At 39.5% G+C, this 25,418-nt stretch overlaps 1 protein-coding gene across 3 annotated transcripts in view; it reads left to right on the top strand.

Moving 5' to 3' along the window:
• The first annotated feature begins 338 nt into the window (after positions 1 to 338).
• Positions 339 to 25,418, top strand: part of NPNT (nephronectin) — a 37,649-nt gene continuing 12,569 nt past the window's right edge. For 2 of the 3 annotated variants that reach the window (XM_026050882.1, XM_026050880.1), the window contains exons 1-6: positions 339 to 409; positions 1,389 to 1,489; positions 8,219 to 8,269; positions 15,718 to 15,810; positions 21,311 to 21,430; positions 22,044 to 22,163. In XM_026050882.1, coding sequence (XP_025906667.1) covers positions 339 to 409; positions 1,389 to 1,489; positions 8,219 to 8,269; positions 15,718 to 15,810; positions 21,311 to 21,430; positions 22,044 to 22,163 — 556 coding nt within the window. The remainder of the gene's footprint in view (positions 410 to 1,388; positions 1,490 to 8,218; positions 8,270 to 15,717; positions 15,811 to 21,310; positions 21,431 to 22,043; positions 22,164 to 25,418) is intronic. The other variant, XM_026050881.1, reaches the window with a different exon arrangement.

Below are 25,418 nucleotides of genomic sequence, written 5' to 3'. Positions count from 1 at the left end.
ACCACAGGAATGAGGTTTGACTTGATGTGACACTTCCTTGCGGGCATCAGGGGAAAGTACCAGGCTGCCCTGGACCACCTCTCGCAATGGAGCGTTCCTYTGGGAAGCCGGCTGGCCCCGCTCCCGCCGTGTTACTTGCGGGGTTTGTTATTTTCCTCTCCACGCGTTGCGGCGATGGAGCGCGGGGCGGGACGGGGCGGCGCCGCCCTCGCCGGAGCGCAGCTGCCCCTGCGGGCGGCGCCTGCTCCGCGCCGGGGAGGAGGGCGCTGGGCGGGCGGCTCGCGGGGCTCCTCTCGCCGCGCCGCCGCAGCCSCGAGCGCTGCCCTGCTCCGCCGGCCATGGCGCGCTGCCTGCGGCTGCTGCTCGCCGCCTGCCTCTGCCTCGCCGCGGCCGCCGACTTTGACAGAAGGTGAGGGAAGGAAGGCACGGGACGCGCCGCCGGGAGCTGGGTGCGCCAGGGGCCGCGCGCGGCGGCCGTTAACGGCCGTTGCCCGTGGTGTCGGGGGGAAGCCCGTAGAGGCTTCACGCTCCTCTCATCCTGGAGATCCCTTCCTAGAAAGGTGCCCGGGCCCGCGGCTCCCTGCCCGTGGCCGCCCAGGTGGTGGGAGTGCTGCTCGGCTGTCAGGAGGTTTGTAAAAGACAAAGCACCTCACGTGCTTCAAACAATAAATGAGCTCCCTGGGGCACCGCGAACAAGCTGCGATGAGGCTTCAGGTGCGGTGGTTATGTCACCTTGCTTTAAAAAAAAAAAAAAAAATTTTTAACAAGGTGAATGAATTGCTAAGAAAAGTCATGGGTCTGTTAATCTTGATTGAGTCAGAAACTTGTTTTCTTACCTACAAAAAAAAAAAAAAAAAAAAAAAAAAAAAAAAATTGTTCTGTAGTACTACTTTGCGTTTCAAGCTACAGCGTCTGTTTTCTTTGGCACGTGAGCTTGATAACAGTTCTCCTTTTGTATTGACAGTCCATCTAACAGTATAGGAAGGTTCTAGTCTGTTTTTCTTCTAAAGTTTCAGTGAGAAAATTTGTCAGTATATCATGCACTAAATGAGTGCTGAAACTTTATGATGGTGGTTTATTGCGCAGTGGTTATAAATTCTGTTGTTACAACTTGTGCGATGACTCGGTGCGAACCTGAAAGTGGCAGTAGTGAGCACTCTGCAAAGTATGTCAATTATTTCAGGCTTTGAGAAATAATTCTAATGAACTTTCCCCCCTTTTCTCTGTAGGCATTTGCATTTTTGGAGATATACTGAGTAACTAATAGTTCTGTTGTTAATACAGTGTATTTTTTTCTTCTTCTTTCCCCCATACTCTTTGTTTTTTGTCTCCTAATGCAGAATAATTTTGAAATGTCTCACCAGCCGCCTTTGACTTGTCTTGTTCAGGTGGCCCAGACAAATAATCTCCTCAGCGGGGCTGTGCCGGTTTGGAAGTAGAGTCGACTGCTGCTGGGGCTGGGCCCGCTTAGCGTGGGGCCAATGCCAACGTGAGTACCACTGCTGCTGGGGCTTCTAGTCACCTTTAGAAAAGGCTTGCACACACCTAGCTAAATCCTTCAGGTCACACATTCTTACGTTACAAGGCTCAGGCTTTTGCATGTGTGAGTCTGACTTATTAAAAGGATGTTTTCAGATTACAATTCAGTCTTTTATTAACAGTACCCTAAATGATTGCAACGTAAGGTAAGAACTGAATAAGATTTAGTTAAGACAATGAGAATTTGTTAATTTATTTTGTTTCTGTGTTGCCTCATGGTCTGGTGTAATAGCTTGATGAAATACTGCTGTGTGTAATGTTACATGCACTGCAGGACAGAAATGTTTATGTCTGAGAAAGAAACACAAATTGTTGACATTTCACTTAAGAAGTCAGTGGAAATATTTCAGTCGTTATTAGCTCAAACATTCTTTCAGTAATCCTAATCTAAGGGTATAAATGAGCCTGACAGCATCCTTTTATCAAGTCACATATCAAGAGAAATTTCTCTGAGATTCTTGCATCTCTAGGATTTTTGATACAATTGTGGGATAATCATCATTAGCTACATCTTCATTCTCTGCTGGCAGCCAGCACTGTGTAAAAGCTATACCGGTTAGGAGAGAGTCATACCTCAGCATCTTAAAATTACACACACTGTTTCAGAAATCATTGCTTGTGTGCTTAACAGTACACGCAAGAGTGATTTCCTTTAAGTTTTTGTCGGAAATAAAACTATAATTACCGAATCTCAGCATTTCATTTTAAATGAGAGTGTATGCAAGCTAGAAATTTTTTTGCTAAGCCGTTTCAGGAGAGARAGCAAGCATTGCAGGTGCAACTGTAGACTCTAAGCAAAGGTTTTGTTCAAATCTGTAAACAGCAACCAGATCCTTCTTCCCAAGGTTGTTAATGGCACACTGTGTTCAATAGGCATATGAAGAGATTGGGGGATGTGTGTGTGTAAAGTGATGTAATGTAATTGTAGGACATAATATCCTGGCTATTCTTTAGATTGAGCTCTCAGRTTGATATCTCTTAGCCTATATCATGAGTCAAGTTGATATTAGGCCTTCTTTTCAGCTCACTAATAGTGTTTAGTTTGAAGTTCATTGCAATTATATCTATTCTTTGATTTCTCACTACTACCAAGTTTGATTTGGGTACGCAGTTTGCCAAATTTAAAGTTATAAATAAAAGTGGAAAACAAGGTGAAAACAATCAAAAAGTAAACTCTCTAGCCTTTTAACTTTGTTAGTGAAGACATTTGGAGTCATGTAGACACTTTGTTCGCSTCCCATTAGTATTCTTTTTTAAGACAGAAAGTAGATAAAATCTCATTTCTTCCTATTGCTTTTGAGTCCATCTTTCATGGTTTGTGCTCCATCTGCTTCTGGTGGAGAGATGGGTTTTATGAGATCGTTTTTAGTGTTAAAGTACACCAGAGTTTCAAAGCAATGCAGTTTGCACTGTCTTTCCCATACACTTCTTTCCAATTTTCCAGTCAGGTTCTAAGAATTGGAGCATCTAGTTTAGAAGATTTTTGTTTGAGTGAAGACCTTTTTTAAAAATTTATCAGGTAGTACTATTTTTAAGATTGCAGCCAGAATATTTTTAGAAAAATAAAACAAGAATCTACTGCAGTTGGGGATGGTGAAAATTCCGGTCATGTCATATATAGTGGAAAATTACACTTAATGAGAGTGAATCTTTCTAGAGTTGTCAGCCAAACAGCAAATCTTTAGTCAACTCGACACCTTGAGAATGTGGCCTTTAGTATGAAGGATTAACCTGGCACGGAAGGCAGCATTCCTGGCCTCAGAGGCGGCCTTGAGTATTTTACTGTACAAAGGAATATCTCTGAAAATACAAGTGCCGAATGGTTTCTCCTGATCTGGGTCAAAAGACAAACTTCTTAGTCTTGTCCCTGTAATGAATGGCACATATGGAGGCCAGGCTTTCTTTTCTAAGCAACTGTTTTCTTTTATGTTTCTAGAGTAAGTTATAGAGGCCAAATGAGTATAGATTATGCACATTATATATTATGCAGAAAATCAGTACAGAGTCAAAATTAAAAATGAATACAGAGACCCAGTTTAGAAATTAGTCCAAAAAGTAGCTATAAAATATTCAAGCAAATAAGACTGTGGGCTCTAGATTAGCAGACTTGAACTGCTRTACTCAGGTAGTTTAACTATCCTTGCTATGTATGTGAGTGCTCCAGCACTTTGGGCTCTCCTGTTTAGGCGTGCATACTCTACTGCAAGTGTTCTGATCACCTCTGAATTTAGCTTAGTGAGGACAAGCATGATGTGGTGTGGGCCAGCAAGGAGAGAGGATATAAGCTCAGCTACATGGCAGAGTTGGCCCTGTGTTACCACCTGTCTTCTGAGCCRAGATGAGCCACGGACAAGTGACTGCAAATACACTCAAGCACATTTTCCTGCTGTCCAGCTGAGCTGTGTTAGCTGCTCTCCAGTTTTGCCTTCTGCCTGCAGCTACTGAGAAGAAAATGTGTAACCTTAAACCGATGGAAYAGTTTATTCCAAGGTAAAGGTTTATCTGTGAGGGAGAACTAAGTGAGTACTTGCCAGCTTTAACAGGATAGGAATGTCACTCAGCTGACACGTGGTAACTCATTAAGCTGTGGTAACTCCATTCTCACGGTCATCCATCCATACTCTGTTGCAAATGGAAACTGAACTGGYTAGCTAAACTTCCTTTTGTGAAGTGCAGAGTAATCAATTTTCTGTCACTTGGAGTAACATAGTGTATACACAGCACAAATGTGCTTACTGCCGCTTAGTGACATAAGTGAGTATAACTCAGCTATCTTTTTCTCAGGTTAAATGTGTAGGAAGAAGTTAAAATTGAGCCTCTTCTTTAATTTGYACTTTTCCTTTGAAACATAATATGCCTCCTTTTATTAAATTACAGCAATGTAGACTCTTACCCCAAAGGAGGTGTAATTAGGTCTGATTTCCGAAGCCTTCAGTATGAGCTTTAGCACTTCATCTGGTAGAATTATACTCTCTCCTGTGCCTAGAATTACTTTACCGACTGCTCAGTTCCAGAAAATGCACTGAGAAGGCACTAGTAGAGAAATTTTGCCTGGGCAAGTTAGTTGAACTGTTCTGTTGTTGTTGTTTGTTTATTTTTAATGTGTTGCTTATCAGTAATATTCGTGGAAGAGAATTCAAGGCAGAGGCAGGATTGGAGTGCAGTTCTGTGTGAACTATGTGAGAAATGACAATCCCAGAGTGTAAAACAGTTGTGGCCATTTCCATACTGTAGCTTCAGTCTAGGCTATCAGATGAGATAGACTTATTTTCCAGCTGAAGCCCATATCATCCACTTAAAGAAATGTCTGTGAGAATATTCTGTGAGGATGACTCTCTCCCTAAGCTTTCCGTAAGGTGAGGATACCCTAGGCCTTGTCCACGTATCTTTGGCAGGTCAGAGGTAGGTTAAACTCTGTTCAAGTCCAAGGATCTATTGCTGGMTGACAAACTAGTGTACAGAAATCAGCTGTTATGAATATATACACACAGAGGGAGCTTTGCAAGCTGGTTAGTGTCTCRGGGAGCTAAAATACAGCTAAAATTTAATTTCATGCAGAGACTTGCATGTTCTGTGATGTACCTTAATATGAAAGTGGCAAATTTCTTTTTCCTTCTGACAGGCCATGTTAAGTGTTATAGGAAAAATACTGTTTCTTGGTTTTTGGTCATATTTGCCCATGTTCCATCTGGGTTCATTGAATGTCATTCTTAGAACTAGTAGTCTATCTGCCTGACTTCTAGCTAGTTTACGAGCATCTTGTAACAGACAAAATACATCCACTTTGTACTTGGCTCCATGTCTGTTTGTAACTCATTAGTATGCCAGTTATACACAGTTAAGCTACACTAAAGATTTAGGCTGCCCTTTGTTTTGAAATTTCAACTGCAGTTTAACAGACAGGACTTAAACTCATATTATTGTAGATGATTTGGTGGCAAGAGACATTAATGTCAATTTAAAAGGTTGAGCCTTTTTTTTTTTTTTAAGATAAGGGCAATAAAAGCTGCTTGAATTTTCATTCTGGATTACAGTTTGGACAACTCCTTTGCTAGAGGCRTTGGCAGCAGTAGTTTGTTTTGCTGCATTCATGTGTACAAAATGGAAGGTTGGGTCTGCAGCTCCTGTAAATTGATGCTGATCTACTGTTGGATCCTCTGTTGGGATGGGTCTGTGTGACTGTCAATGTCATCAGAGCCTGTTTAAGCACTTGGAGTTTGCCCAGTGGACAGAAAGTTAGATCCATAAGACAGGAATAAAATCCCACTGGATTYTATAAGTAGTTATGTTACTTGAATGCTTGTCTAAATGTTGAATTCCTTTTAACGATAGCAAAATCTGTAAGGTATATCTTGAGAAGGCATATAAAAGATACATGTGTATTTTCAGGGTGTCCATGTGTGGTAACTCACTCTTATAATTTCCCCATGCTGAGGTGTCAGAGCACTCTGCCAAAGAAACCAGAATAGGCCGGCAAAGTAGTTTCCTACCATCTCACTGTAAAATCRTGACAAATTAGTTTTTAAAAGCATAGAGACAGAAAAATCAAGAAATTATACAGTATGATAGCACACTAGTAAAAGTGTAAGTCAAGTGATCGCTTTACATCTCATCTTTGTTTTGCATCAGTAAAAAAAAGTTAAGGCTGCCTGGTTAGGCTTTAGACTGAGCCAAACCTAGTAAAATGTGTACTGTTTTGGGAGGTTATTAGATGATGTGCAAGAGAAATGGGGAGCTTATACAAGCTGACATAGGTGCAGGCATAACCAAGAGCTTTGCTGGAAACTGTGCATGCTGCTGCTTCCTTGCAAGAGCTATGAGGAGCCTCTTGCAGTCTGTGCTGCTCCTCCTGTGCTTGTGATCTTAAAGGCTGTGCATCTGTGCTGCATGATCCCTTACAGATATGTGCGATGGTGGGAGCGGGAAGGGATGGCTGGGCTCTCATCGATGCCTGGAAGGAGATTTTATGCAACCAGCAGAAATGCTGATGGGAGTTTACCCAAATAAATCTCCCACACATGAATGGGAAAAGAGGCTATGTGTTGCTTAGGATGCCTGTTCCTTGCGTGTAATGATGCTTTAAATGGAAATGGCAATTCTGTATAGTTCAAGATGCATAAATCTTTAGCAAAATAAAACCATGACTTGGTCAATATGAGCTATGAAAATACTGTCTTGTGGGATTTTGGCCCATTGTTGGAAGCCTCCTTAAAGTCAGTAAGAGTTTTGCTAGTAAATTTGTCCTTGCAAGAATAGAGCCTAATGTGAATGCCTTGTATAGACTATGATAACAAATATTGATGTGCGGTATATCTGGCTGTTAAAAAATGTCAAGCATCTTTGTGCATTTTCATGTATTCTTCTAAGAAAAGATACTTTATACAGAATTGCAATACTGCTTTAATATTGTCATGCAAGAAAGAAAATGAGGTTTTGCTGTTTTTATTCAGTTACCTTTTTTGATTTTGAGCCATTAGCTTTTTAAAACAGATCTGGAAATATGACTTGATTGTATTAAAGACACAATATCCTTCCAACCAACCTCACTGTATTCCTTCTGTACTTCATACATAGTTTTGCAGTCCAGTTTTTCCATTGCAAATCTAGCATCTAAYGTGAAAATCTAATGTGATTTGACTGTTTACAATTGTAGTATCTTCTCAAAGACCGGCAAGAACATGGGGAGTATTACTCTAGTGGGCTTTTGGAACAGCCACTGAGGGATTAACTGGTTATTTTAAATCAATTTTATTAGTGTAAGTTGCAATCAAAATAGACCCTTAAACATTGGGTCATTTTATGTCTGAAATACAAAGAACTGCTTTAGCTAAAGTCCCAGTCATTTATGTTTATAAGTTATGTAGCTTAACAGCTTATGCTGTTAACATTCATTTTATTGCCAGATAAATTGATTTCATATGATCTCAAAACATAGGTCTGTTTGCATCTTGTTTTATTTTCATAATGTTTTAGTTTTATGTTTTAGTTAGAGCTTAAAAGGTCTCTAGGTATTAGTTTAGATGACGTTCAAAATTTAAACATTATGAAAATGACCATTAAATTTATATGCCAGCATTTTTATTAGTTGCAGATATTCAGATACTTAGCAATGCATATCATTTTAGTTACTGTTAAGTTGGCATCAGGAGGCTAAGCTTTTATATTAAAGTTTTAGTTTTGTAGATATGCAGCATTAAAAATGTGTACACTTATTTAATGAAAGGATACTGTGTCTTTAAGAAAATCTTTTTTTCTGTTACTGGACCTTGAACTCAAACCATGAAACATGAGAATTTTTGCAACTGTGTACCTATGTGAAAYATGCCAAAGTAGTTCCTTGATTGAATAAGAATAGCATTGCATCATTATATTTAATTACTCTTATGCATCAATGTTTATTAAAGCTCATAAAGAAATACTGTTGTAAGGTATTTCTATTTTAAAATTTGTAAATGTGTTTCAGATTTTTTTTTATTTCAGAAAAGCTCTGAATGTTGAAAATGTGTAAGTCTCCAGGAATGTAACAAGTTGATAAATATCCCAGCCAAGTCCATCCTCCTTACAAGATAAAGAAAGGAGAGAGAGAGAAAAAAACCAAAACAAACAAACAAAAAAAGGCAAAAAAAAAAAAAGCTGGAATTTCTTTCTTTTTTTTTTTTTTTTGATATTTGTTTTGCAGCTTTCTACGTCTTAAGGCAGAGAATAGCCAGCCTAAGGTGCCAACCCAAAGGTTAGCTGAACATAATTCTTGAAATACTTTTGGCAAGATTATTATKGCTTGGAGCTATGGCCCCTAAGTCGCAAGCTTGGGGAAGATAAAGGGGGGGAAGAAATATACCGCATTGTTGTATTCCATTCACCTATCTAATGAAAGATATATGCTTATCATCTAAAATAGTTCATTTCTCCTTTCCCTCCTSTTTTTTTTCCTCACCCATTTATCTTTTTTTTCCCCTTCATCGAGCTCCAAGAAATATTTGCCTTTCTGGAAATTGTTTATGCTACCAGCATCACTTTTACAAGCTGACTGACTTAAGAGGTCTAATTTAGTTTTGGGGGTATTGAATCATGTGTGCTGGGAGATTCGTTTGGCATAGTTTAAGTGCTCTGCCCCAGTTGTGTGCTTTGCCTATCTACTGCAAGTTGTTATTCCAGCAACAGGGAAACTTTGCAGCCTCTAATCTACAGCAGGGTATAATCTGGCATATTAAAGCATGATGGAATGAGCACCAGTTATAGTCTGGTGTTGCTCAGGTGTTGTCACATATTGTTTAGTTGTGTCTGTGCTGGGAACACTGGCCTTCAGAAAGGGAGAAAAGCAGTCAATTATGTGGTTGTACATTAAATTCAGCTTTGTGACTATGATGAAGAATTTATTTCACTGAAGCCAGTGGGTATTATATGTTATGGAAAAGATAAGTTAACGAGATAAAATATGTTACAGAGATAATGCCTTGTTTCTGTTTCATCCTTGCAGCCAGTGATACTCACATTAGCCTGCTTTTACTGGCTGCTGTTCAGTAGACATACAGACAGATGCAGGTAGCAAGCATGTATTTGAGCTGTTAAAGCTCCTGTCTTTAAGTGATTATCATGAACACTCAAACTATAAATATGAAAAGCTTGACTGAACGTGAAATTGTTCTTGATTTCCCAGAGAATAATTGTAACTGGACATATGTATTGGGTGCTTTGGTCAGTGATTTTTAGAAAGAGCATTTAGGCGCATAAGTATCTAATTACCTTTCATTGACTTCATTAAATCCTGTTGATTTCTGTGGAGTGTTCTGTCTGAATAGCAGGGCATTCTTGAACCAGGGTCTGCATTTGCATATGCAGTTTAGGAAAACATTTGACAGCAGGAATAGACAAGCAAAAAATTTACTGCAATGAGTAGCTCCCCCCTCCACTTGCCATTTATCATGTTAATGTCCTATTACTACTTTCATATGTGCAGATTTAGTAACTGATTTACCCAGGCAAATGTGGTACTTGTGCATGTGAAATTGGGAGCTGCTTGCTTAATGGTTCTGTAGATTTTAGGGAGAAGTTTATATGTGCACTTTGGCATCATTTGTTGTTATGCATGTTACATGTATGTGCAAATTTCTGAGAAATCAGTTGCTAGATACTACCATTTTATCTGATAATATTATTGGCCTTTAGCTACAGAAGTTGGTTAAGATATTTGTTTTTCAAAAATAAAGGAGTTTTACCTATCAAATGATCAYAGCTAGAGATCATCTAGTTCAACCCCAAATTATCTCAAAATTTATACCCAGTTTCCTTAATCCATTTTACTGAAATTTACGGAGTGTCTTCTGATACACTTATTTGGGGAGCAAAGGTGTTCTTTTGACGAGTAATTCTGTAATATGATTGAAGTACGACATGCATTTACCACCTACTGATTGTTGTGTGGTAGGTTCAACTTCACGCATTATCTTGCATTTGTATATGATTGAGGGGGAAAAAAAGAAATATTTATCTTTGAAAGCTATGCAGTAATGTATTTTGTGAGTTAGTACCTTGGAGAATCTCTCTATAAAGCTAATTCTGAATAAGGTAGGKTTTTTTGTTATTTTACTAAGTGTGCTATAGTGTCTGGTTACTTACATCTGTAAAATTACCAGTTATATAGAGAAATGAGCAGGTATTTCAAAGCCAACTTGTCTTTGTGGAGAAAAAGGTCGTGGTCTGTTTGGTTACAGGATAAAGACTGAGGTGAAGGAGGCAGCATGAAAGAGATCTTGCTTACCAACGAGTAAGTCTAGATGACAAAATTGGAACTGCAGTATAAAAGATCCAGTAAAGGTTTGTGAAAGTGAATAATATGTAACAGTCTCTGTGCTGATCCATAAATTTCTGTGTGTGGGCAAACTGAATTTTAAAGAGCTGTGGCTTATAGCCACTCATTCATTCTGTCTCTATGCTTCTTAGGAAGAGGAGAGATAGAAGCAAAGCAATTTGAGTGGGCAGTCAGCACAGTTTGTTTTGGATACAGGTAGCTATTTTCAGATTTCAGAGGGGTGAAAATAGAGTCCAAGGGCAGGTTGAACATCTGCAGTCTGTCAGCTGATGCAGATTTGAGTGGAAGATGCTGAAACTAAAGACTTTAAGGACGTGTGGTGTTCCCCCCCCCCCCCCCCCCCNAGTGGAACCCTTTGTGGACGTCATATAAGGAAAGAATGTACATGGAGTAAGAAACAACTTCATTAAAAAKTAGAAGTTAAGAGATGAGACAAAACAGAGTAAAAGATCCAGGATGTGGAAATGTCCTCAAAGAAATATCTTCAAGGCTGAATTGATTGAAGGAGTAGCTAGAAATATTGGAGAAACAAGTAAAAAAATCAGTAGAAATACTACTCTAGGAAGTTGTGGAATTTTGATTGTTGACCCCACATGAAAAAGAGCAGTTAGGTGCACAGGCAGTGTGGCCATCTAGGTGGAATTTTACCAACCAGTGCCTGGTAAGCAAGCAGAAAATCTTTAAGGTTAAGATTTTTCTTGAATTTCTGAGTTTATTCATTTCTTAAATTTATGCAGTAATTAAACAACAATAATTTGGRATGATTTAATCATCCTTAGGCAGCATCATCTGTCAGTAGTGGCAGGCTAGGTGGCCTTCAGCTTTCATGCAAGCTTTTCATGCTTTCTCATGCTGGCAGTGTGTGTATGTTACCACAACTTCTTTCTCTCACACTTGAAAATATCTGAACCCAAATCTCATGTTTCAATTCCCTGTATTATTTTTACAGGAAACTTAAGCTTCAGTTAAATTTCAGAGCAAATTAAGGTGATAAGTACTGCATTTTATTTGTGGAGAAAAGTGAGTTCTTGCCAGTCTTTTAAAGGAAGTACTCTATTATATTTGTGGCTAAATAAMAGGCTGTAGAATGCCTTCTAAAGTCTCATTGAAAGAAACAGAAATTAAGAGAGGGAACAACTCTTTGCATCTGACCCCAAACAATAATATAAAATGAGCAGACAGTAATGAGTGATCATGACGTCAGTGTTTATTTTCTAACATCTCTTGAATGAACTGGGAAATAGAAAGCTTAGTTGTAGTTTATTTAATGGCTTAAATAAGCAGCAGTTGAACAAATAGCAGGATAGCTGTACTTAGGATTTCCTTCTGTCGAAATCCACTTCAGTTTCAGTGCTTTCAGAAAAGATTCTCGGGGGAAATTACGGCTTTTTGTTGACTTTAATATAACAGAAAATCAGTATTCGTCTGTTTAGTGGCCAGCTAGTCTATAGAAGAAGTGTACTTAGGAGCTCTTTTGTCTAAAACTAGAGCCATAAAGAGTGGAAAGATTTTTCTGTTTTGTTTCTTTTCCAGACTTTTGGGTTTTGAACTTCATTGTCTTACGATAATGTTGTAAGTCTGTAAGAGTATGACTTTGATCTGGTGTGATTCTCCACTACCTACATTTTTACTTTGCCTAGTAAGGAAGTGAGTGGTACATAGCAGTTTAAAGTCCTTACACAGAGCAGATTTACTTTGGTCATTTAAAGTAGTCATTGTAAATTTGAGTTGATTTGAGGGAATTCATTTGTTTTACTGCAGTTGGTTGGGAGGAATATTTTGTCAGTTTGCAGAGAATAGTAGTTGGGGGGTGTTTTCTTTCACTAGTTATGAGTCTCTTTGTATTAAGAAGTGAATACGCTCAGTGTGTTCCTGTGTGARCAGGAGAGTTTGGAGTTTTGTATTAAGAATATAATTGGAGTGGAAAATGAAGAAATGCCCTGAAAGCAACATAYGAAATTTAACTCTCCCCACACAGTCCAAAAGCATGCCCGGCAACTGAAATAACTGCCTACTATTAAAAGAAAAGCTGAAAGTCRGACTAAAGTTTATTTTTATACCTAGATGTCATTGCTGACCTTACTCGCATGGAACTCTTCACTCGCACAGAACTCTTTAGAAGTCAGGAAGGTATCTGTAGTGCAGCTTTGGTTCTTCATCCCTTTTGCCTCTTCAGTATCCGCACTGGGTGTGTTAGGTCACTCCTGGAGCTCTASCATGCAGGGAATCTAGTGCATTTGGCAAGGAAAGGCACATGAGGCAAAAGTGTTTATTGCATCCTAGGGATGAGAGAGTGTGAGCTAGGTGCTCTCTAGGCCTGGTGGGGTTGCTGTGGGAAAGGTGGTATAGGCAACTGTGGCCCATTTCTTAAAAATCCTGAGCACCATATAAAAAATCATTAGAATTAATGGGAGGGTATACTCATTGCTTGTTGAGAGTGACTTGGCTCCTGATAGGAAATGGTATAAAATGTATTTGTAGTGAAGCTTATTGCAAAATGCTTCTCCTTTTATGCATATTAATTTGCATCATAACATTGTATTGAATTTCAACTGTTCTCTATAAATAAAATATAGAATATTTAAGTAGCTGAGATGYACAGACTATTATATAAATATTTTTTTCCAAGGACAGTGTTTGGCAGCAAACGTGGGTTTCCAAAAACCCATTTAATGTGCAAAATAACTTTTTCTATTGACTCTGACTTTCTGGGCAATAGTTTGCTAGAAGTTTCACAGAAAATTTATAAATCATAATAGCAGGAATTCCTGACCAGTAGACTTTTGAGGATCTGAAATTGCCTTCACTTAGGTGAAAGATTACTTCTTGGGACCTGGGAGACATTCTAAATGACTTTCTCCAATCTAAAAAACCTTTCTGCTATCCATTACAGTATGCCCTACAAGATAGGAATCGACCATATGTGTACTGTGGGCCTGAGRTGTTTAGAGATGGACGAGATCATTGCTTGAGCATCCCTGAGTTCCTGTTGTTGGATGTATATACAGCCTGCATTCCCTGCTTTTTATCTATAGGCAGTTGTATATCATTTGTTTGAAGCTGTTTATTTCTGAATGCTAATGCATGCTTCTTGTTATAGTGTGGTATTTGACCTACTTGGTTGACTGACAGAATTAAAGCAAGCTTGCAGATAAACAAATCTCATTCCTAATGGCAAAGTAATTGCAATTCCTGAATTAAATGTAAAATTTCCATTACTAAATTGTATAAGCTTTTTCATCTTCAAATCCTAGATCTGTTTTCATCTGAGCTGCTCCTAATTTGCACTCAACATAAGTAAGGGGAGGGTTATGAGGGAAGAAGGACTTTTCTCTGTCAATTAACCTAAGTTGCCCCAAGTCCCGTTGTGGAAGTGTAACACTTCAGAGTAGCTGATCCCAGGGTGATTTTTTTTTTTTTTTGTTTGTTTGAGATGTTATTATCTGACTTTATCCTGCCTTTCAACATAGAGCCTCTTTGAAAGAGCTGAAATTTCATGAAGACTTTCACAAACTTGTTTGTAGTCACTTTTGTTCCACTGTGGTTTAGATCACATCTTTTTCTTGCCAGTTCAGCGTCATGATATTGGTTCAATCATTTTTATTTTGTCATCATCAACCTGAAGCTGGATTTACGCCTGTGAAATTAAGAGTTATAGTGTGCAATGAGATCTTATTTAACAAAGTTCTCTTTTCTGTTTGTGACCATAGTGATTGAAAAGGAAGCAATAATCATTTTCAAGTAGAACACTCTGGAAGTTTTGCATGATGCATCAGCTGCTTTTCAGTCAAATCTGTCCAAGCATTGCTCAAGGATGTACTCTTTGAAACATTCTTTTTAGTAGTCTAAGCAGCCCCTTTCCCTATTTAAAGGAAAGATGTTTCTGTGATTCCGAATACTGTTTCCCTGTTTCTAGGTAATGTTTAAAGGGAAAAAAATCTTGCATTAGCTTGCATTAGCCTGTTGCCTTTTAAAATATTCCCTAAGAAAGATTTAGGAAGGAGAAGAAAAGCTGTCAGGAGCAGTGCAGTGCATTAAGTACAAGGTCTCATTCTTAGGGAGTATCACAGTCTGTGTGCACACACTATACACACATACAGAAGGATGTGCTGATAGCAGAGGGCAAACTGTATCCTAGAACTTAAATGCAGCAAACTTGCCGTGCTGTAGATCCTTCTGTAGATGCAGTTGTGGGAATTGCGAGTTCTGGATTCTTTGCATCTTGTGGGAAAGGTTTTTGAAACATCCGATAGGCATTTGCATATTTCTTTTACAAGCAAAAGAAAAATTAATCTCTTGTTTGGATTTTAATTTTGTTTACCTCAGTCCTGTAGAACCGCTTGGGCTAGAGTACAGGCTACATCTGGTGTGTCTTCTGACAGATTTCTGTTAAATTAGATCCTTAATAGATCCAATTTTATGGTATAGACAGCTGTCAGATTAATTACAATTGGTGGTAGTTACTACAAATTCCAAATGACAACATTATTCTGCAAAATGAACTTAAAGGAAGGATAAATAATACATCTTAACTGCAGAGTGGTTATAGTTATATAATTCTGATTTATCCCTAGTTTGTGTCTTTCTTGCCTAAATACTAAGCTCAGCAGTATTTTACATCTGCATTTTGTCCTGTATCATGATAAACAAAATTTTAGGGCATAGTAAATATTTTAGTTTTTTTCAGTAGGCTAAAACAATGTTTAATGATGGGAAGACACAATAATAAAAATACTTGGCAATGTCTATGTAAATTTTTCTGCTGTTAAATATTTTCCAGAGTTTACAGATTCTGCAAATATTCCTGTTAGGTTAGTAGGAATAAGTTCTTGGACTTATGTTTCTTCAAAAGCTATGGTTTGTTTTTTATTTTTAAAGTTTTGGACTTGGAATTCTGTTTCTTCAAAAGTCTTTTTTTTTTTTAATTGAAGCTTTATAAGCTTCTTTTATGCATTTTTTGTTTGAAGAGGAGGAACAGAAATGGCTTAACTTATTTCTTGAAGTTYTGTATTTTTGCTCCTATTGGGAAATTAGAAATTACTTGTCAAGTTTTGATTCTGGAAGCAGAATAGAATCTCACATTCTTCAACTATATTTATTCMGCAGTTTTGATGATATGTGCTTGAAATGTTCTAAATAGCAGTGACTTGGATGCATACAGTAGCATTTTGTCTTTTCCACCTAAATAAAAAATAACTGCCATTCCCATGCCAGAATCCCAACACCTGGAAGGGGATAAAGGGGATAGATTCAAGGTTGTTGTCTTTTTTTTTTTAAAGTCATTGTCCCAAGCAGTCATGGATATGTATATTAAGCAATACATACATACATATACATATTATATATTTTTCCTTTCTCCCCATTTGCAGCAATATGCCAGCCAGGATGCAAGCATGGRGAATGCATTGGACCAAACAAGTGCAAGTGCCACCCAGGATACACTGGAAAAACCTGCAACCAAGGTAAGCGCAAGGAGTTCTTTGSAACTCAAAGAAGTGCTAATTGTGTCTTGCTTAGCAATGTTAATTGTCCTCCTGTGTTACTAATTCTTCTCAAGTGTGTAATATTCATTGCAAGGTGCTGTATAGTGCCTGCAGTCTTAGGTAATGAGCTTAAATACCAGGTCGTTTTCTGCTTTGCCTATTCTGATCCTGAGATTTACACTTGTAGGGAGAATGACATCTCCAGGGGAARGATACAGTGAAAATGTTTGCTTTCATTCAGAAGTCATTGGGATTAATATGAAGTAYGCATTTACATGCTTTCCTGAATCTGGGTTAAATAATTTAAATCTTCTGATTAGAACTGCTGTTTCTCAGCAGGGTAACAATTCACAGGTCTGGATAGTGAAGTAGTGTATTTTTATTTAGAACCAATTTCATTCCTGTGCTCTTCTTTCTGTGTTTTTAATGCTGTATGAGTTAGCAAAAACTTGTATTGTGTAATTAAAAGATGGAAAGGTGAAGTGTTCTCTTATCATAGGTTTTTGTTTGTTTGGGAGAAAAAGTTGATGTCTAAAGTATGTAGTGGTATAAAGAACATACAGTATGGAATGGTGTTACAATACAGAACTTCCTAGCTTTTGATGCATAAAACATGTTCACATATAACAATGTCTCATTAAGGCTGTTTTCCAGTTATCCCAGAATGCAAAAGATGTTTTAAAATGTTTTCTGAAAATGCTGAGGAAGTATGGTAGACAAATCTGCCAAAGTGACAAAGTTGCCACRGCAGTTGTGCTGAGAAGCTTGCTGACTGTAGTGCCCTAGTGTGTGTCTTAGTTTAGGTGGCTACAGCCCATCTATGCTGCTTTACATGCTGGGACCCTTGAGCTGTTGCTGGGCTGAGGGGAGGCACCCTTGTGTGTGCTAATGCCATGTGAGGATGAGAGCTGAACCTTCATAGCTCATGCAGAGCCCTGCTCTTGTTGGAGGGAAATTCTAACATATGGTTGCCAAGAGAGGCCCAGCCTGGTCCAGCTATGGAGAATGGGGTGCATTAGTTCAGTGGGAAGACTTGTGAAGCCCACTAAGCCCACTTACTGTATAGGATAAATGCAGCCTATGTGGTATCTTGATATAGCAGCTATCCTGTTCAGTATGTGCTTCTTGACCTTGCTTGCTGCTGTTTTAGAATAATCATTAGTAATTACAAATAGTAATGGTGCTGGCAGAAGAGCTATTGGAGACTCTCTGGGAGTGTTTCTGGTCTGTGTGAATGGTCCTGGGCCATGAAGGATCCTCAGATTCTTGGTGAAAGGTGTTCTTTGATCATAGATCAAGCCAAGGTAGCAATTCAGCCCCACAGCTGAACTRTCAAACTTCAACTGTGTGATGATCTCTAAATATTAATCCTTTTCCAGGGCCACTGTAGTGGCAGTGACAATCTAGATCTTGCTGTAGATCACTCACAGTAAGCAGCATTAGCTCATGCCAACTTTCTTAATATATTAGTAGCATCAACAGCTAAGTTGCAGTGGCTCTGCACAGGAGGTTGGCCATGTGTTCTCCAAAATGCATTCAAATCTCAGTAGTGATTTAGTGTTTCCTGTCTAGCTTTTTGAACCCTAGTTTACAGCTGTAACCAGTTTAAAAAAAAAAAAAAAAAAAAAAACTGCTGAGCATTCTGAAATAAACCTTTGCCAGCACCCTAATTTGTAGCGCTCGTAATGGAACTTACTGTTCTTTCAACATGTGTTCATCAGAAAATGGATACTTGCACTTCAGTAAAAATCCATGTTTTTGTTAGCTGTCTAAACCGTATGCAGGTTGCTTTCTGTGGCTGGGGAAGGTTGACTCTACTTAAAAGAATATATCGCGTCTCTCCTGTAACATTTCTTGTTCCCTGTTTCCTCCAGGAGCATCTTGTGAAAGTTTAACTCTTTCACATTTGTAAGGCAACCTTGTCAGCATCTTCAGCATCTAATTTTGTTTTTCTTTTTTTTTTTTTTTTAAAGATAAATTAATGTGTATTAGGAAGATATGGTGATTTTGTTTTTATTGTGCCTTCTTCTCATGCTGGAAAGCTGCTCACCCGTATGCGAGTGTGCCTGGTGAGAGCAGTGAAGCGCTCCTCTTGCCCCTGCCGAACGGCCACGCAGCAAGGGCACCTCCAAGGGGTGAGCTGGTCCGTGGCCGTGACGCGTGGCGCTGGTGGCTGCGATGAAGGCTGCGCCTGCAGGACCCTTGGCATGCACAGCAAGTAGCTGGCTGCATTTCCTTGATGCTGATACTTGATGTGCCACATGTTGTACTGTGCTAGTATTTYTCTGCTCTTCTTTCAGGACTTGCATTGCTTTTTACTTATTTCTAAGTTCCTTTCTATACTGAAAACAATGGAAACTGCTTATCAGGTCAGAAAAAGACAAAACTAGAATTCATATAAAGCTGAAAGTTGAGGAAAATGAGGATTGATAACTTTTGAATCTGGCAGTTGCTGATTTGTGAGACCTAAGTATTGTAAAGAAAATTCATAGGGTGATACAAATCTGTTCCAACAAGTTTAATGTGCTTGTGTAATGATACTCTCAGAGAATGAAAGATGATCCATTTAGTATAGCATGAGTGGTAACAGCTTAATTTTTAACTTGGTTTCTGGTCAGTGGCTTTCTGTTCCCTCAGTCGTAGTCAATTTGATATTGAATGTTTGACTTCATCCAAGTTAGTAGGCAGAAAAGTAGTCTGGAGTCTCCTGTGGAAGTTAAAGCAGCAGGATGTGGTGCATCATCCCTGCTCTCTCTGTTTGGTGCACACAGGCATCAGGCCTTCCTGTCCAAGTGGGAGTTACAGAAGCCACATGCAGACTTGCCAGCCTAGCACTAGTGTCCTTGCCTTGCGTTTGCATTTTCGTTGCTTTTCTTCTAAAATGAAGCACTTGTGCTCAGCAGCCTGCGCTTAYGATACAGACCTGCTTTCCTTAGTGCCTAAAGCTCTCAGCTTGCTTGTACGTACACTACTGCCTTATGTTACTTTGAAGGTAAGAATGCTCTTTTTGCATTGACTGTGTAATTATGGGCAGCGTTTAAGTGATTGGGCAGTGAAATTATCGATTTCAGAATGGTGGATGGACGTTTGTTCAATTCTTAACAGCGCTTTGTTTTATAGTTGTAGTTCCAGTGTAAGCTTTTAAGTCAGTAGAAGGAGTATTAAGTCAGAAGAAGTATTACAAAGAAAAAGCATGGTAAAGAGTGAGGACAAGGAAAATCACACTTTAGGTTTCTTTTTTTTTTTTTTAAGAGGAAACTTCCACTTTTATTTATACTGAGTTGTCTTTATAGATATTGCTTGAAATGCACAATTGGTATCTTTGGGTAAGTATCCTGACCTTTTTTTAAACCAACATATATTCAAGGCGTGTGCTGCTGGAACTGACTCGTTAAGTGTTACTGTTAGCTTGACACTGTTCTTGGAAAACCAGGCCTTACTTGAAGAAGGAAACCCACCCAACGGAAGCAGATACTGAACGGYGATAGCAAGGCTGTTTCAGTGCCCCCTAGTCCTTGTGCAGAATAGCCAGACAGAAGCGCAACGCTACGCGTTACGGGGGCGTGCAGGTAGACAAGAGAGCTGCCAGCCTGCTTGGAGGCTGGCTTTGCTTTGAAGCAGCCAAGGTTACTGCTAATCCTTGTTCTCCTAAACAGGAGCATTCATTCTSACTCCATATGCTTAAAAACAGCTAATGTCAAAGGCAAAAGGCCAAAGTGAAAATGCATGACGTGTGAGTTGTAGATTTAAGTGGAGCTGCACTAATAGCCTGTTTTTGATGCCTCGTGACCTTAGCTTTCTGTTGTCAGCCCAGAGTAAAAAATTGGCTGTTGAAAGACAGAAAAGGGCATTTTACTTGCAGTGTTTTTTAAGATTTGAATCAGAGAAGTCAAAAACTGATGTGGCAGTCTTTATTCACAGGCAGAAATAGAATAAAGTGAGTACAATAGAAGTAGATAAATGTAGTCAAATTATACCAGTGTGCGGTATGATACACTGAAAATAACTTCTTAAAAAGCAGGCACAATGAACTGTAAACTATATTAGTGTATGTTCCTAATAGCCACCTATTCATCAACACCAAAACTTTAATTTCTGTACTAGAAGTATTTTGTACCAAATGGTGGTATAATATTTTTTTTATATATATATATATATATGTAGATACACGTATAGTGTATGTTTAATGTATAGTCTAGTATCATTCTATGGAAGAAGCCAATTATTTAAGGGTCATAATGTAATCTGTGCTTTATATAGGATGGAAAATTTTAAATGGAGAACAGTCATAAATCATTATGTTATTCAACTTTCTACTTAAGTATTTTATATGTAATTCTGTTTTGCATTTATTTTGTGAAGTGATGGGTTTTGTGCAAATCTGGAAAATGACTTTAAGTTATAACTTAAACTAAGAAACTTTTTCTTTAAATTCAAAATTATTATTGCCTCTGAATCTCAAAATAGTCATTAGCTKGGGCTCAGTGAAGATACTTTCATGAATTGTAAGCAAAATTTAACAATTGCTGAATTTAAGTGACATTCATTTAACAAAAATTTTGAATGTGTTGTCACTAATATTTTAGCAAAGATGGAGCACGATTTATTTTGCTTCCAATTTCCCTACGTTGTGTCAGTCATAATGAAAGGAGAAATACTTGCAGCTTTTAGAATAGCGGCTAAAAGCTCTGTCCTGAAAAAAAAGAAGGATGAAGAACGTTGCTCTCTAAATATTTCAAGATGCATCTAAATTTCAAATACTAGAAACGGGGAGTTGCAAATATGCAGCAGATATGTAGCAGGTGCTGTGTTCGTGTGCCTGCTAAATGTATGGTGCCAAGACTTACCTCACTAGGATGTTGCTTAGGGAGTGATGGCTGTCTGAAAAGTTCCTTGAAATAAGCTACTCTAACAAAACTCCACAGGGTATTGTGTGTTATTAGAAATAACAGTAATTTACTTGAAAAACTACCTGCTGACAGGATTTGTGAATAGTTTTTATTATTATTATTACTATTATTATTATTAACTTTATTATTGTCATCTTTACTGCATAACTGCAGGATATTACTGTGTTCAGTAATAGATTATTCTGATTTATCCTGATAAAATTAACAGGCAGCAAAATCAACTGATGGCACTTGTAGTAATGCTGGCTTTGCCTCTCCTCCTCTACTGTTCAGGTTGATGCTGGTCATAGTGTGCTGTGATAGTGGCAAGAAGAGAGCAGTCTGAGCTCATGTAGTCACTGGCAAAACTTCTACTAGTGTCTGCTGTTACTGAAAGGGATGTCTGTGATAGAAGAAAATGCTCCACTGGCAGGAGGGCTTTATGCAGAATGTTCTGGACACTTGCTGATATGGACTGCATATAAAATCTAATTGCCAGCTCTTCCTTCTTTCTTCAGGAACTGTAACTGCTAGCAATACTTTGTGTATTTTTCTTCTCCCACCTCCTTTCTTTGTATCCTTCTTTTCAGATCTGAATGAGTGTGGACTGAAGCCCCGGCCATGCAAGCACCGATGCATGAATACCTACGGCAGCTACAAGTGCTACTGCCTGAATGGCTACATGCTCATGCCAGATGGAACGTGCTCTAGTAGGGCAAGGCTTGTGGCTTGCTTTTCTCAAACCTTTTCTTCAGTATCCCTGTGGAAGGACTCAGGATTCCCTGGGAAACTTGTCTGAAATGAAGATTAGTCCTAAAGTAAAAGTGAATCCCACTGGAAAATATGCAATTGCACAAAATGAACTGCTTTGTTCTAGTGAAATTGGGTTAAATAAAATGAGCAAATATTTTGATTTTATTTGTTTTGGTACTAGCCTCCCCAGACACATTCTGCAGTGCTGTAAATCACTGCTGATTTGCCTTCAGGGACCAGGACTTACAGTTTTCACAGCAGCAAGACACCTGCAGTTCTGCACTACTATGTATAAACATCAAGGCATTAAAACTGCAGATGTTGGTTGCTTGACTGGTATAAAACTGTATTGTGATCCTTCTGGAGATCAGGTTCCCTCTCTCCTGTAAAAGTGGATACTTTCAGTGTCTGGATGGAGGAGATAAAATGACCCTTATTAAAGGTGTTCTTTTGAAAGGGCAGTACTGCCCCAGAGGGCTTGCAGTACATGCCAGGGTTTATTTTCCTCACAGGGATTGCATTTCATAACACAACTTGCTACAATTGCTGTTTTAATTTGTTTTGTCATAGATGCCCTGACATGTTCAATGGCAAACTGTCAGTATGGCTGTGATGTGCTGAAAGGAGAAGTCCGCTGCCGCTGTCCTTCCCCAGGCCTGCAGCTGGGCCCTGATGGGAGGACCTGCATAGGTATGCGATAAGATTTTTCTTTTTTTCTTTTTTTTTCCTTTGCAAAAGAAATGTTTTCATCCTTACACTGAACACAGCTCAGGAGAGTCTGTCAGCTGTCTTTAGAATGCATCATACATGCAATGTGAAAACGTTGCTGGAATAGTGTTTGAGATGGCCGAAGTCAGAGATCCCTAATGTTTTCTTTCACTCCTGTGAGTTTTGTTGACTCTCTGCTTAAAGCCTGTGAGGGCTGCTTGGCCCAAAAGCTTTTGGTCCGTATCATTCCCTCTTCTTACTGGCTAATTTTACGTTTAGCTCATAGAGACTCCCAAGTACTTGCCTGTATCAGAATGGAATGGGGAGGGCAGTTCTCTGTCATGCCTTTATAGAGCAGGGTGCTGCCTTGGTTCAGGGAATGCAGGGCTAATTTATACAAATTGCCAAATTAAATTGGGGTGGGCTGAAGGTTTGTGCACGCTTCCAATATTAGGCTCCCATCTTTCTTGGGTGGCTTTGAAAACCCCAAGTTAAAATTAAGCTCAGAAATTCAGGTGATGTAAGTGAAATGTTTTCTYCTCACCTCTGGATTGTGGTTAGGAGCTCCTGGTTAATCAGACTGTATTGTGCCACACATTATACCGGTCAGAGGAACAGTGTGACGTGTGATTCATTAGTCATTAACTATACATCCTGAGTGGATACAATGCTCCAGTGATTTTATTATTGCGATCATATGCAGACCTGCAGTTTTATAACCGGTAGGAATTGTGCATACTTGCACTGAAAGGTTTCAAGGTGATGTGGATGACCCTAATCATGCACACATGGGTATCACATCTGCCCAGTGGGGACAATTGCTTCTTGAGGTGGCTTATGCATGCTGACCAGGACCTCTGTGATGGAGCAAGGGCCACAAACTAGTTCAAATGTGCAGGCACTTGGTGGGGGCCTTCTCCATTGTGTGACTGGCATGTGCGTGCATGCAGAGGAGGGGGTTCAGCTGCAGCAAAAACAATGACTGTCGGAGGCTGACGGAGTTGAATTACAATTAATTTTGCTGTATACGTGGCCGACAGAAGTTCTTGGAGGAAACTKATGGCATTGTGAGCTGAACGAGGTTTGGTACAAATTCAAGGAAGCTGTACCTAAAGTAGAAAATTTCTAGAAAAATACARTATCTTCCTAGTATGCATTTTTAGAGAGAGTTCAAGCAAACTCCATTTGTGTTCTGAAGTAACCAAAGCTGACATTTGGTGGTGTTTTTAARTATTCATAAGACTAGCACTTAGACCCATTATATGTATCTTGGTGAATTTAGTGGATGATAGTAAGAAAACTGAAGGGTGCATTGCCTCTAGCTTGTGAAATGCTAGTTTGAAGAGGCTTCTGAAGACAGTTGGGAATGTAATGATTATTTTTACCAGGTGGAAATTCCCCTAGAAATTGTTCTATTTTTAGTTTGTTATTCTGTGTTGATCATTCTCTTTTTAAAATGCTTCTTTCAATCAGTAAAGAACAACCAAACAATTTAGCTACAAGGTAAATTACATAAAGTAAATAACAAGGAATTAAAATGGAATTCAGCAAAGCATTCAGTAAAGATCAGGATTATAAATGTTTATAGAGATAAAAAAAACCCGTAAATGAGGCAGTGTTGCCGGGTTTTTCAATTGGGTTTGTCATGCGGTGAAATTAGTACCTTGCACGTTTCTTCAGCTTTAAAACGCCTCAAGTAGGCACAGAGTCATGGGGCTGCAAGCCACACGTTCTACACATCAGGCACCCCAGCAACCTAAGCAGAACCCCTTGCACAGCATATCCTAGCCAAAGAKCCAAAAGCAGGTTTCCACTAGCACAGAGCATCCACATCTCACCCTGAAGGTAGGCAGTAGACTTTACAGTGCTTTTCATTTAATTTTTATGTCAGTTTTTAACAGAGGTATTGATCACTGTTTGGCCCGATACATTTAGCATGTATAACTGCACAGACAGATAAATGATACCACTGTAATTCTGTTTATAAAAGGTAGAAAATTATGGCTTGTAAATTAGATGATGTTACAGGACATAGTAGTAGTTGTGTGTGTATATATATAATAATAATAATAATAAAGAATTAATAGCGTATTCAAAGCAAGAGACCAATTTATAGGAAGAAGTAGGTGTGCAGGAACGTKGCTGAGTACTCAGTTTGGGGGTCTTGCTCTTTCTTACTGAGGCCTTTCCTGAGACAAACTGGGCTCCTGTCAGAGGGGAATGTGAGGGTCTGAGTGTGACAGAGGCCATGTTCGAGGCCAGTGCAGAGTGGGCTGCTGCTAGCAGGGCTACTGGGAGAGCCCAGGCAGCCAGGAACTCCTGGATCCAGGTTACTCCTTGTGGCTGTGGGAAACACAGCTGAGAGAGGATGAAGCTGCATCTCCCATCTTGGGGAGCTGCCTTAGCCAGGCAGCTGGTTTGTTTCTTTTGGTTCCTTTTTGGACTGTTCTTCAGTGATCAAGACTATATATGTGTGAGAGCAGCTGCCTGCCAGCAGCAGCGTTTCCTCCATGCCTGTGAGAGACTTGGGCTCTGCCTGTGTCAGTGGGAGGCCTCTCTCAAGCAGCAGCCTGGGCTTTGCCCTCTTGCCACCTCCAGCTGAAGTGCTCCTGTTTGCCTGCAGAGCAGAATCTTGCTTTGCTGAAGACTGAGAGCTTGCTAGAGGTGGAGAGCAAAGGCTTGAACTGTGCCCTGTAGATAAGCAGTGCCCATGAGAAGTAGTGTGTGCCAGAGGAGCCGTGCGCGGCACGTCCCTGCCTCACCTCAGTGGAGAGCGGGGGCCTGAGCGCCCAGCAGGCTTCAGCTGCAAGTGGCTTTGCTCTCTGGCCAGGAGTTGTTCTGCAGCAGCTCCAGCTAGAGGAGGGACCTGACCCTGCTCAGGAGTCACCTGTGTCTGCCTCAGCCCTGCCTGGCAAGCAGGTCCTGCTCCTGCTGTGCGTCCTGTAGCGAGCGCGTGGGAGGCACGTGGCTCGGGAGGTCACACAGGTACCAAGCCCTCTTGCAAGGGACRTCTACAGCGTACACATCAGTGCAAGGGAGGGCTTGCAAAGGGCCAGTTACGCCCAAAACTATTTGGCTTGAGGTAAYTGACTGGTAGATATCCTAGAAATAATGCCCCTCAAGCTAACCAGCATTAGCTTGGACTTTGCTTAGACATTTTTGGAGTATTTTAAGAGGAATTGCTGGAGTATTTTTGGCAGTTCCTTGGCTGTAAAATGAGTTATCTTTGTAACCTTA

Source organism: Nothoprocta perdicaria, unplaced genomic scaffold (genome assembly GCF_003342845.1).
Source record: "Nothoprocta perdicaria isolate Ctin4 unplaced genomic scaffold, notPer1 scaffold_71, whole genome shotgun sequence".
NCBI lineage: Eukaryota > Metazoa > Chordata > Aves > Tinamiformes > Tinamidae > Nothoprocta > Nothoprocta perdicaria.
The sequence above is the reverse complement of the archived record's forward strand: the minus strand, read 5'-3'. Positions and strand labels throughout refer to the sequence as shown.